The sequence below is a fragment of the Cottoperca gobio genome, chromosome 3 (assembly GCF_900634415.1).
Source record: "Cottoperca gobio chromosome 3, fCotGob3.1, whole genome shotgun sequence".
NCBI lineage: Eukaryota > Metazoa > Chordata > Actinopteri > Perciformes > Bovichtidae > Cottoperca > Cottoperca gobio.
In genome coordinates, this window is record NC_041357.1 from 23,786,094 (window position 1) to 23,798,957 (window position 12,864).

General features: G+C 40.0%; 1 protein-coding gene across 3 annotated transcripts in view; it reads left to right on the top strand.

Annotated features, from left to right (window-relative positions):
* eva1ab (eva-1 homolog A, regulator of programmed cell death b) overlaps window positions 1-11,939 on the top strand; it is a 58,734-nt gene extending 46,795 nt beyond the window's left edge. For 2 of the 3 annotated variants that reach the window (XM_029428537.1, XM_029428536.1), the window contains exons 2-4: window positions 7,996-8,170; window positions 9,231-9,581; window positions 10,642-11,939. In XM_029428537.1, the coding sequence (XP_029284397.1) occupies window positions 8,068-8,170; window positions 9,231-9,581; window positions 10,642-10,754 (567 nt within the window). In that variant the 5' untranslated portion in view covers window positions 7,996-8,067 and the 3' untranslated portion in view covers window positions 10,755-11,939. Of the gene's footprint in view, window positions 1-786; window positions 838-7,995; window positions 8,171-9,230; window positions 9,582-10,641 lie in introns of those variants that run through there. The other variant, XM_029428535.1, reaches the window with a different exon arrangement.
* The last annotated feature ends 925 nt before the right edge of the window (window positions 11,940-12,864 follow it).

The following is a 12,864-nucleotide window of genomic DNA, read 5'->3' on the forward strand; positions in this document are numbered from 1 at the left end:
AATAAACTTTATAACTACATGTTGAACCCCATTTCATGTGTGATAAATTGTTGAATTCACGTAGTGTAGGCACATGCAGATATTTCACATGCCAGTACATTTTCATACAGGCACATGTGTTTTTCCAGCATTACACATTAAATATATGTTCATCACTTTTGTGTGAGGCATTATGTGACTCTGTCCCTCCCCTTTCTGCATGAAACAAAGAGAACGCGGCAGCGCTTCTGCATTTACAACAATGTGCATGATTGTGACTGTGTGTTCATGGTAAAGTATGTATGAGAGGGAGGGAGGGAGAGAGAGGGATGCAGAAGTTTGTCAGGGAGAGAAGAGAGGGATTTGGACGACTTGTCAGGGTCTTTCATGTCACATTTATGCCCTGAGGACTTGACCTCTGTCTCTCTGTCTGGAAAATAACCTGGAATATCGGAAAACTCCACTCCACAAAACATTCGGAGCAACATTCCTCCTGCTGCCTCTGCATCAGAGACAGAAGAAGAACTGAAGGGAAGAATGACTGAAAATTTCAATTTGTATCATCGAAGAGAGCATGGCTTGTGTACGTGGGCATATCTGACAACTGGGGGAGGACGCAGAAGATTTATTCATATAATTATACTCCTAGTGTTTTTTTCTTCGTTGAAAGGAAAAGAGCAGAAAGGAGATAATAGGAAAGGGGAGGAGATAGTAGAGAGCCTAGAGTAGAGGAGTTCAGAGCAGCGAGAGGAGAGGACCAGAGCGGAGAGGAGGAAAGAGAGGAGGAGGAGGAAGAGGAGAGGAGGGGAGAGGAGTAAACACACTCCAGACCAGATGGGATCTTGGCATTAATGAAATGTAAGTATCAACAGTGTGTTTACACATGCATGGGATAAGAATTGCTGATTTTGATTTAGTTGTTGTCTCTGTCGATGATGTTGAATATGTCAAGGGTCGTATGTTGTAGGGAGTCTCAGGATTACTTTCATTTCCTCCACACATTGCTCTTTCTCCCTCTTGACTATCGTTACGTCCTCCTCCTCTAATTCTCTCTCTCTCTCTCAGTATGTCTTATTTGATCAGTTCTACTTCTGTTACATACTGTCTCTCTCTCTCTCTACTCTCTCTGCAGGTCATGTTAGATAGTAACGGTGCAGCAGGGGAGGGAAAGGACATTGTCACATTACATTAGCATTACACACACACACACACACACACACACACACACACAGAGCGGGAGAAATGTGCTTAAAGTGTGATAAGCGCACATGGACGATGTGTATGAAGAATGTGTGTGTGTGTGTGTGTGTACAGTGTGAGTTCGGCTGAAGCAGGTGTAAGAACTGTACAGTCCTCTTAATCATATGGAGAAAAAAAACAAAGATCTGTTGTTCCACATAAGAATTTGGCCGGACTGCACAGACACAAAGAGGAAAAGTAAGAGGAAGGCTATAAAAAGAGGAGGAAGGAAAAGTCTCTTGCACTTCCTATTGGCATGTTGGACCTAGTCTTTGGCATGTGGCAAAAACTAACACGTGATAGGTTACAATACGCACAAAGAAAGCTGCTTGCAGCTCAACTTATTATTCTTTTCTGTGACTGAAAACCTTTTTTTACTGTCTGAATTAAAAAGTAACCTGATGCATTCAGTGCTTCATGTAGTTTAAACCATGTTTAGAAGAATGATTCTACATTTACACATTAAATATATGTTCATTTTTAGATTTAAACATCTGAATTTGACATTTTTTGTGTGACTGTCCCTCCCTCCTTCACTCTTTTCTCTCTCCTCTCCTGCGAGTGTTCTACATGAAAGAAAGAGAGAGCGGCAGCACAAAGACAGCTGCTTGCGTTTCAATTTATTATTCTGTTCTGTGACTGCAAACCTTTTTTTTTTACTGTCTGACTTGTGTTAAAGCAATTAACCTGATGCATTCAGTGCTTCATGTAGTTTAAACCATGTTTAAAAGAATGATTCCATTACATGTTCCATGTTACCGGTAGCAGCTGGTTAGCTTAGCTTAGCATAAAGACTGGAAACCAGGGGAAACAGCTAGCCTGGCTCTGTCCAAAATCCACCTACTAACTGCTGTAAAGCTCACTAATTAACATTGTATATACTTTTAGACACCTAGCTAAAACGAATAGGGCCTAATTCTAATGCAAAAGGCCACAAACCACAAAGTACAGCCTCCAAAACGACCATACAGTCTAATCAACATCTTTATAAAACATTTTAGCAACAAACTAAACATTACAACCTTCATGAAGGTTGTGTGATTTATTACAGGACTGTTGTATTGCACTATATTAGTTTTAGCTAGTTTAGCTTTAACATGAGCAGTTGCAGAGACTCCAGGAAGTTACTGCTCCTCGGCAAGAAATAGTTCAGCATGTACGCTAATCCTAAACCGGCACATTGTCGTTTTTACACTTCAGTTCTTGTACAGATTAAGATCACAGACAACCAATTGTTTTAAATCCTATAGATCCCCAGATAACTCTCATCCAGTACGATTAGGGTTTAGGCTAGGTTAGCAAGGCTAGCTGTTTCCCTTTGTTACCGTCTTAATGCTAAGCTAAGAGAACTAGCTGCTGGTGGTAGCTTCATATTTATCGTACTACAGACACGAAAGTGGTACCCATCTTCTCATCTAACTTTCTAACTATCTCATCTAATAAATAATAGTATTTTAGTTGGAAAATACACAGATAGACAGGTAAATAAGTGAAATTAACAGCGAGTGCTCTCATGCATACAGTCATGTCGTCAGTGTAAACAGCTACTTTGGTCTAGACTTGGTCAGAGTGGCTGTAATGTGCTGGCTGCAGGCCAAGTGTCTCATACTAAAGTCCTTACATAACACTGATGTTCAGCTGCATGATAGTAAATTATGGGACACGTTTTCACTACACTTACCTGTTGAGACACTGATCTTTTTCTTTTCACATGTAATCTGCTCGTACTTGTTCATAAATGTTGTATAGATGCAGTTACTTCATGAAAGTAACAAAGCGTGATTCAGGAAGTGCTGAATGCTTAACGATGAATTACTAAGTGTTCATTATTTGTAAATTACTTGCTTTTTGCTGCAAAAAAAACAGTAACCTAAATTGACAAATCCAAAAGACAGAAAGAGAGAGTAAGAGCAGGAACAGGAGGGAGAGGGGAAGTCACGTCTTGCTGCATTTACACGCAGCATCACAAAATGACCCTGACAGTCAGTGGATTTAGAATAGCTCGGAGGTTTGTGTTGTGTTTGCTTGTGTTGTGTTTCACTGCAATGTCATGCGATCTGTTGTCGTGTTGTTTCCTCTTGCACTTGTTGTGTTGATGAATTGCTTTATGACTATTTTGTTAGTTTTGTAACATAATTACTGGCCTGAGATTTCTTTGCAATGCTATTGAGCGTGTGAGGATGAGACATAAATGCATTTTACTCGGCACATGTTTTCATAAATGTGATCTCAGGTTTTACTAACAGGTCAAGAGTGCTGCACCTTATGTTTTAGAGTTTTTACAGCAGCGAACAAACTAAAAAAATAGAGCAGTTTGATCTTTCTTTGAGAGCATCATCCATTTTTTATCCGTTTTTAAAGCCTCACAACATGAGAGTACTACACGCAGGTTCAGGCTTTTTTATACTTCACTATTCATTGCTTAAAGTGTTTTCATGGTACAAACGTTTTTTTCGACCTTATTATTTGTTATGAAGTCTCGTCTGTCCCCATCAAGTGATTAGGCCTGTTGCTATCATTAATAAAATATTTAATTGAGAAAGAGACACTCATAAACACCCAATCAGAACACATTCACATGTAATGAGACGTGTTTAAAGCTGTCAGCTGGGTAAATCATAACACAGTTAGGAAATTAAAAAAGCTCTACAAAAAGAGAAACCAATATCAGTGTCCTTTCAACACCGCTGCACTCTCGTGTTTGTACTTTCATAACAGGATTAACGCTCACAGAAATTCATTTTAATTGGAAGAACAAATTCAAAAGTTTTGGACGAGAACATTATGAAATGTTAGTGAAGAATGTCAGTCTCGCCGAGGGGCTTCGCAAATGTTCCGAGTAATTATAGAGACACGCTTCCAGCAAAGAGCACAGATATAAAATGTCACTCATACGTACAGATATTGCAAGTGTTACAGTTTTGCAGATAAAGAGAATTAAAGTAATTTAGGACACAGACATTCATTTATCTTTGAAAATGCTCAACGGGGATTGTTAATGTGTGCAGGGTTTGAGTTAACCTATCTTACAATATTAAACAAGATTGTAATGAGTGATGAGTGACAATAAAAGAGGTGACTAAAGAGGAATCTTGTTTTTATGGCCATGTGGATGTTACATTTGAGGAGTCACTGTGGTTCCACATTTTATCGTGCGTGTCAGGGTCTTGGTTTAGACGCTCTTGACTTCGCTCTAGATTTCAGACGTATGAAGATGTGAAACTAATATTTAGTACAAAGAAAATATAAAAGAAAAGTTTTATGAAAGTAAGTATGCTTTTTCTTTTCTTTTTTTGTGACGACTCTGATTTATTGTGTGGATTTAGGATTTTCTGTTATCTTCACTTTCCTGACCAATGAGCCAAACTCCTCAAACAAAATGATGTATTTTGGATATTGAAACTCTTATTGAAGCATAAAGCACAAGATAAAAACACGATTAGATAGATTGTGGAGCACTTAATCTGAGCAGATGAGGTTAGAAAGAAGTTAAGAAAGCAAAGCAGAGACGGTGGAGTCTTCTATCTATCTCGCTCGTCTTGTTTCCCTCCCAATCCTCCTCTTCTTTCAGAGGATGAAGGAGTTTCCTCTCCAGGACTTCAGCTCTGTTACTCTTTATACCCACTTCCCCTCTGATCTCTCTCCAATATCCATCAGTCAGTCTGGACCTGTGGGGTTAAATATACCATATATTATTGATCAAAGCCATCAATAACACACACACACACACACACACACACACACACACACACACACACACACACACACACACAGGAGGTGTAATTCTGAGTGTGATTGGGGGACTTCCAGTCTGGGTGTGGGTCTACATGTCTAGACACAATACTGTATAGAAATACTTGTTTCTATCTCTACTCTACATTTCACCTGGGTGTTGCAACACATAGTGTGTTATGTGGCATCAATTGATATTCGTCTCGTCCATTCCCACGGAAAACGTCTCATTTTCAGGTCAATGAGAGCTGGACACGATGGCTAAAATATATATTTTGATATTTTAAGCCTCGGGGAGGACTTTACATATTGTTTTATTCTGGATTGTATCCCTTTTCATACATACCCCCCCAAGTCTTTCACTGTTCGTCCAGTATGGATGTGAAGACTGCAGTTAAAGCTGAAAACACTTTCACCTCAGACTATTTCATTTGAACTCAACGTGCTGGAATCTGCCCAAACAATGAAAAACAAATTAGATTTAATCCCTTAAGTGGGATTTTTTTGAGCTCTCAAGAGACATTCAAAGTTACTGAGCATTAAAGGAAAACTTCACCCCCAAAATGAACATTTGTAAACCCATTACTCACCCCGTGTTATCTTGAAACCCTACGTAATACACTCTGGACGTGCACGGACGAGTAGTGCGGCTGCGTCAGACTGTTTTAAATAGTAAGGTTTTAGTGAAAATAAGACTTTATTCTGCTCGAGGTGTGTGAGTTTGTAAACGGATGTTTTTATATAGTTTTGCGTTAGTTAAACACGGCCCCCATTTACTTTAATTCATCAAGAGTTTTCTCAGTTTTTGGATTCTTTGTGCACCGTGGAGGCAAGCGAGAACACGGCGTGAGTAGTTGATACACAAATAAAGTATTCCTTTAAGACCTTTGAAAGTGGGTAAAAACTACAGGGCAAAACTCTAACACCCTTAAATAATGTGTTGCTTTGTCAAAATCTCTGGTAAGATATTTGTCTTGGTCCATGTCACCAGCTCATCTGTGATGTGCCTCTCTGTGTGAGTGTTTGTGTCCACCAGCAAGGTCACTTACATCTTGATTTCTGATTTACAACCCACAGAGTAAAGTTGGCGGATGGCTGTTTGTTGCCACCTAGTGGTTTTCTCCAGAGACAACGACTCTTTGTGGTCATTTGGTGTGTCTTTGTGGTCATTTTGTGTCTCTTTGTGGTCATTTTGTGTCTCTTTGTGGTCATTTGGTTGTGGTCATTTTGTGTCTCTTTGTGGTCATTTGTGTCTCTTTGTGGTCATTTGGTGTGTCTTTGTGGTCATTTAGTGTGTCTTTGTGGTCATTTGGTGTGTCTTTGTGGTCATTTTGTGTCTCTTTGTGGTCATTTTGTGTCTCTTTGTGGTCATTTGGTGTGTCTTTGTGGTCATTTAGTGTGTCTTTGTGGTCATTTGGTGTGTCTTTGTGGTCATTTTGTGTCTCTTTGTGGTCATTTTGTGTCTCTTTGTGGTCATTTTGTGTATCTTTGTGGTCATTTTGTGTCTCTTTGTGGTCATTTTGTGTCTCTTTGTGGTTGTTGTTCCCTGTTTCATAGTTGTTGTGAGTCTCTTTGCAGCTGTTTTGGTCTTTTTCTAGTCATTTTATGTTTCTTAGTGGAACATTTTTAGTCTTTTCCTGGTTGGTATGTGTCTGTTTGAGTGACATTTTGTAGGTGATGGCCGGGGGGGGTCCCTGACACTTTGGACCCCTGGGCCTCTGCCTGGTAGGCCCGTTCAGTAATCCATCCATGCTATAAAATCTTATGGAAATTGTCCAAGAATGATATTATGTGTATATTTCTTTTCAATGCACAGTGTGCACAGTCCAGAGGAGATATCAATGCATGCTAGATAAGCCAATAAAGAAAAGGACTTTGCAAAATGCTGTCCTCTTGTGTCAAACAGCTTAATCTTAATTCTAGCTCTCTACTTATATTTATTTTTTATTTTTTACATTTTGTTGGTGTATTTTCCCTCTGCATAGAATGCTGTTTGTGTGTTTATCAGTGTATTTGTTCTACTGATACTGCGAAACCTTTTAATGTATCATACATTAGTGCATTAACGTGTGGGTGAATACTTGCTTTATTACTTTCTGTATGTGTTTAATCTTAAATTTAAATATTGGCATGTTGCCTTTTCTCCTCAGGCTTGTTTCTAACGACGGGGAAAGTGACAAGCGACCTATAGATCAAGGCGTCCTAGTTTCTGAAGTACTATAATTATATTATAAATAACTCATCTTCTCTCTACGAAGAAGACACGTTTCAGTTCTGAATAAATAGGAATGATTAATAATACATTTTTCTACAAGAGCATATTTCTGAAAGCACACTTCCATATTACAACACAGAGTCTGAATCATTACACTGACTGAGTCACAAATCACAGGGCTTAAAGACGAGACAGAAACAGGATTACTATCATTTCATTTAAAGAGTATAACTTTTTTATATCATACTGGGTGATTACTGGTTTGTTTTTTTATTCTAAGAATCTAAGAAAGCCCGCAGTAAGGTCGTATTTACAAAGCAGAAATGTTTACCCCATTTGTGCCGGTTTGCAGCCTCAGATCCTCCGGCCTTGAATCTAAAGGTGATCGTGCTTTTGCCATCGGTGTCCCTCGACTCCGGTACAACCTGCCCGAGGAGCACTCACAGAATCAGTGACCTTTTTTAAATCCCTTCTTAAAACCCATTTTTATAGACTTGCTTCTATGTGATGTTATCTTTTTATTGCTTTTGTCTCTTTTTGTTTTCTTGTTTTCAATTTGACCTTAGTTTTGTATTTGCTTTTGCTGGCACTTTGTAAACTCTGTTTTTTAAAGTGCTATATAAATAATACACGTTATACTACGTTGTTTTTTTTAACGTTTTGAGTGAAATCTACAAGCTATCTGTACGTTATCAACTTAACTTCAGGAGAAGGATGTTTGTAGACTGTCCCTCATGCTTCTCCCCTGTTCTCCCTCTCACCCTCACCCTCCTCTCCCGTTCTCTCTCTTTCTGCTTGTTTTTAACCCACTATCATTTCTTCCACTCTAGGGGAGTCATGAAGTATGACATTCACTGACCTCTGCAGGAGAATATACTATAAACTCAACTGGCTGTGAAATCATGAGCGCTCCCACGTCAGGAACCCCAAATATGGAGGTGAAGGTGGTCTCCCAGGAGATGGCATTGCTTAGCAACATACTGGCAGCTTACACCTTCATTGCAGGTGTGTGTGTGTGACTGTGTGTGATCATGTGATACTCTCGTTTTGCTATTAGATCGGGATGCCATGGATTTCCTAAAAGTACCCCTGCATCACACTTAGTTAACACTTAAGTGTAACAAAAGACGAAAAAATAAATGATCATTTGAAATATTGAAATTTGAATTCCTAAATGAAAACATAATCAAACGAGGAAAAGCTCACTCAGAGTGCAGATCTCCACCAGGTGTCCCTCCCGCCTCCCTTACAGTCAAGATGGAGGCAAAGAAAACAAAAGCTGGGATTTATTCATCTCATAATGTGCTTAACTTCAGTGTGTCATAATATACCTGGTGTGGAATTAATCTGCAGATCCTCTGGTTCAAAAACGAGACCAAACTTTTCTATGGATGTCAGTTTTCGAGCCATGACAAAGGCGCCACAGATTGGGTCAACGCCTGTTTTCAGCTGATTCCCAGAAATGCCTTTTGCTGCTGAAGCAGTTGTTGATCACTTGCAGCCCCTGCAGGCCAGTGAAGAAGAGTGAGGAGTCAGAAGTCATTGACGGCACAAAACAGTCAATAAAATAGGTTTATCAAAAATTGTGAATCACCTCAACCATGAGAGGTCGTTGACATAAATGTGCACAAAAGATATTAAACTGATGGGTTCAGAAGTATGCGAGATTAGCTGCAGACAGACAGATACATGCACATGCACGCCCAGACACATTATCTGCCCACAGCCTCATGCCTGGCAGAGATAACTCCTAATCATGAACAAGATCTGGAATAGGAAAAATATCAGGCAGCAGGTGAACAGGAAACATGTAGCAGACAGTTGGCTGTAATATCTTGTGTGCTTTAAAGAACTAGGCAACAAACTAACAAAAAGAACCAAGAGGGAGGCAGAAAGGCAACATCAGGTGAGGAGATCAGGAGGACAGGTGAGGAGATCAGGAGGACAGGTGAGGAGATCAGGAGGACAGGTGAGGGATGACGTGGACACAGAAAGAGCAGAGAGCGAGAAAGAACATTTGAATTGATTGTAAACTTTTCATAGTTGTTTATTCTTTTTCTCTTAGACCAACCCGAGAGGACAGCCTTGGTGTTTCTGGGCGGTGTCTGTGTCGGCCTTCTTGTCACACTCTGCGCCATCGTCTTCCAGATACACTGTCGAGCAGACTGTCACTATGGCAACAGTAAGCACCATCGCCAGAGGATCCGGCGTCATCACCATCAACATCACAGCTGTCCCGTCCATCAGCCCATTGACAGTAACCCAGACAGCACTGCTGTCGTTGCCTCTGGAGGGCCCGGGCCAGCTGGGGACAGCGAATCAGAGGATTTTGATGACACGTCTGACCTGTCGGCACGGAGACGCAGACGCTTCGAGAGAGCTCTGCTGCACGCCACCATGTTCACATCAGCTGAGGGTATCTCTCACGCAGACACACACACACACAATGAAGGGTCAAGCCTCATATCAAGACCATTAAATCCAAACATTAAAGGGACAGTTCACCCCAAAATCAAAAATACATATTTGACCTCTGACCTGTAGTGCTATTCATCAATCTATGTTGTTTTGTAGGGGAGTGTTGGAGATGTAGGCCGTAGAGATGTCTGCCTTCTCTCAATATAATGGAACTAGATGGTACTCGGTTCGCAGTGCTCGATGCTGCAACATTTTTTATTTGAAAAAACATCAATGTGTCTTTCCAGAAATCCACAGACATTGTTGTGAGCAGTTTCATGTAGAAACTCTTTTCTGTCTACCGAACTACTACCGTATCACCGTGCAGAAGTGACAGTGCAAGCACAAACATTAATGGCGTCCTCCTCGTCTGAGCCATAACGTTAGCTAGTACAGTTGAGCTCAGAGAGCCTCTCGTTCATTACTAAATCCACGCTTCCTTCTGTGATTTCTGGAAAACAACATTGTTGCTGAGATTTTCAAAGCACCACATCTAGTTCTTTGAGCACTTTGAGTTTTGTTTACGCAAATGAAAAGTGCGCCTATAAATACAATTTATTATTATTATTATTATTATTATTATTATTATTATTATTATTATTATTATTATAGTTCCATTATATTCCTCAGGAGGCATCTTTAAGGCCGATATCTCCAACACTTGGCAAACAAAAACTATCTGACAGGTAAAAGAGAAAATATGCATTTTTGATTTTGGGGAGAACTGTCCCTTTAAAAAAGTGCATTTACTCAACTGATATACATAAGTACAATTTAGAGGTACATGTAACCTACTTTACTGTTGTGTAATTTTGCATAATAATGTTGTGTCAATGCCCATATATACAGACTCACTCACAGACTGTTAATGGCTGTGAGCTCTGCTGTCAGAACTACACATGCTCATACTTTAAAATATAAAGTCCTCTAAACAGTGATGTGAAATGTGATGGTTATGTGAACGGACGTGTGTGTGTGTGTGTGTGTGTGTGTGTGTGTGTGTGTGTGTGTGCTTTCAGAGCTGGACCGGGCCCAGAGGCTAGAAGAGCGGGAAAGGATTCTCAGAGAGATCTGGATGAACGGACAGCCAGACATCAGTACAGTCACTCAAAGCCTCAACAGATATTACTGATGCATTATCAAACAGACAGATATGAAGATAGAGCGGCGAGCAGATGGATAAATAGTGAATAAATTGGTAAAGAAATGAAAGAAACACTGGATGAAATCAACACAAACCACCAAAGAGACTCTTACAGAACGATTGATCCAGCCGGGAGCCGCTCTGTAAACAACAACGTGTGAGTTGTGATGCTCAGTCCTCCAGCGAAGGATGACACTGAAGTGTTTGGAAGAAGAATGTCAACAAGTAAAGACACAGCGGACCCACAGAGCACGCACTGCGACATGTAACTGCTGTTGGTGAGAACTGTACAAAAGGGTTTTATAATATTTAAAAATGTTAACAGATGCTTTTGGGAAACATGGAGCGTGTATAGAACGAGCTGTTCATGAGTGTATGGATTCAGATACAGAGCTGCATCGACTGGTCGACTAATCGATTATTTCATTGATAGAAAAATAATCGCTAAACTATTTTGATTATCGATTAATTGTTTAAGTAATTTTTCATGTGTTGATTTCCTGCTTTTCTCTGTTTTGTATCATATTAAACTGAATATCTTTGGACTGACAAAACGAAACATTTAAAGACATCACCTTGGACTTGGATATTTTTTCATTATCTTCTGGCATTTTGTAGACCAAAAGATTATTGGTTTGAAAACATGGAAACTAAATCTGTTCAGATGGGTCACATTTTTGTTACAGGCGACAGAAAGAGCCGAGCGGAGGTGCAGACAGAAGGTTTTTTTTATATTTCCCCCGACATTAATCGATTAATCTAGAAAATAATCGGTAGATTCATCGATAATAAAAAATTATCGTTAGTTGCAGCCATGTTCAAATATTGATGATATTGTGTTGCACTTTTCTCAGCTCACCCTTATTTTTGGTATGAAAACTCAATGCCAAGATACATTTGCACACACGGGTGCTTTTACTGCTGTAATTCCCCAGATAAAGAGGATTATTATAGGAAGACATTAAATGGTGGTTAGTAAAGTATGTAAGGTCTACCTGGCTGCATTGGGAGTCTTTATCAGCCACAGGTGTTGTTGCATACGGGGCAGCAGGTCATCATGTTTGAGAGGATCATCAAGCCTTTCTGTCTTTGGCTCATTCCAGGAATTTATGAAAGCTGTTTTCTGTACATATTGTTGAGTAAAGTCCCTTTATTAAATTGAAATATCATGGCTCACATTTCTTCAACAGTTCTTTGAGTGTGTTTGGGTATGTTGTACACGTGTCTCATCTGCTGTGAGGAGAGATTATTGACTGGTGGAGCCCAGAACAGACAATATGTGGAGAACATTATCTTGGTGACGCATTAAAAATGAGTGTTCGTAGTGATTAAGTTTAATGTCCCACACAACCTCTGTAGTCTCATTTAGCTACTAGTTAGCGACCGCCTTTTCACACTCACATAAAACCTTCAAAATTCACAAGTGGGGTATTCACTGACGTATTTTCTGTCGTAAAACAAAACGTGAAAATAGCTTAAGCTTGTATTAACCACAGACTTTATTTTTCAGGCATCTAACCAAAAAACTATTAAATGACACAGGCAGGTCCCCCAGCAGAGGTGCCAGAGAGCAGCAGGGCAAGGCTCATAAGGCAAAACAGAGTGTCAAAGTCAGAGCCAAAACACATTGAGTCTTGTGCGGATTATGAGACAAGGGGCACCCGGGCATAGACATGCAAAAGAGTGAGTGATATTTTGTAGGTGAAAGCCAGGGGGGCCCTGACACATGTTCAGTAATCCATCCATGCAAGGAGTCCTGCGAAATGGACATATTTATCAAGCTTCTCAGAAATACATTGAGGAATTGTACCAAAGGTGTTGCCCCTTATATCTCCACTGCAGGTGGTCTTACCAACCAGTCACAGTTATTAGAGCTCACTTCTACACACACGGATATGACCAAAAAAGCAGGCCGGGTCTCTGTGATAATGGACAAAGACTTGTGTGGACTATATCAATAATTTTCTGTGAGAATGATGAATTATTGGAGTCAGACTCCCCCTGGTGTTCATAATGTGCCTCTGTATCCAGACCAGCCCTCCACTCTGTCATCTCAGAAGTTACAGCTTGAAAAGTGCCCATTACTAATCATATTTTC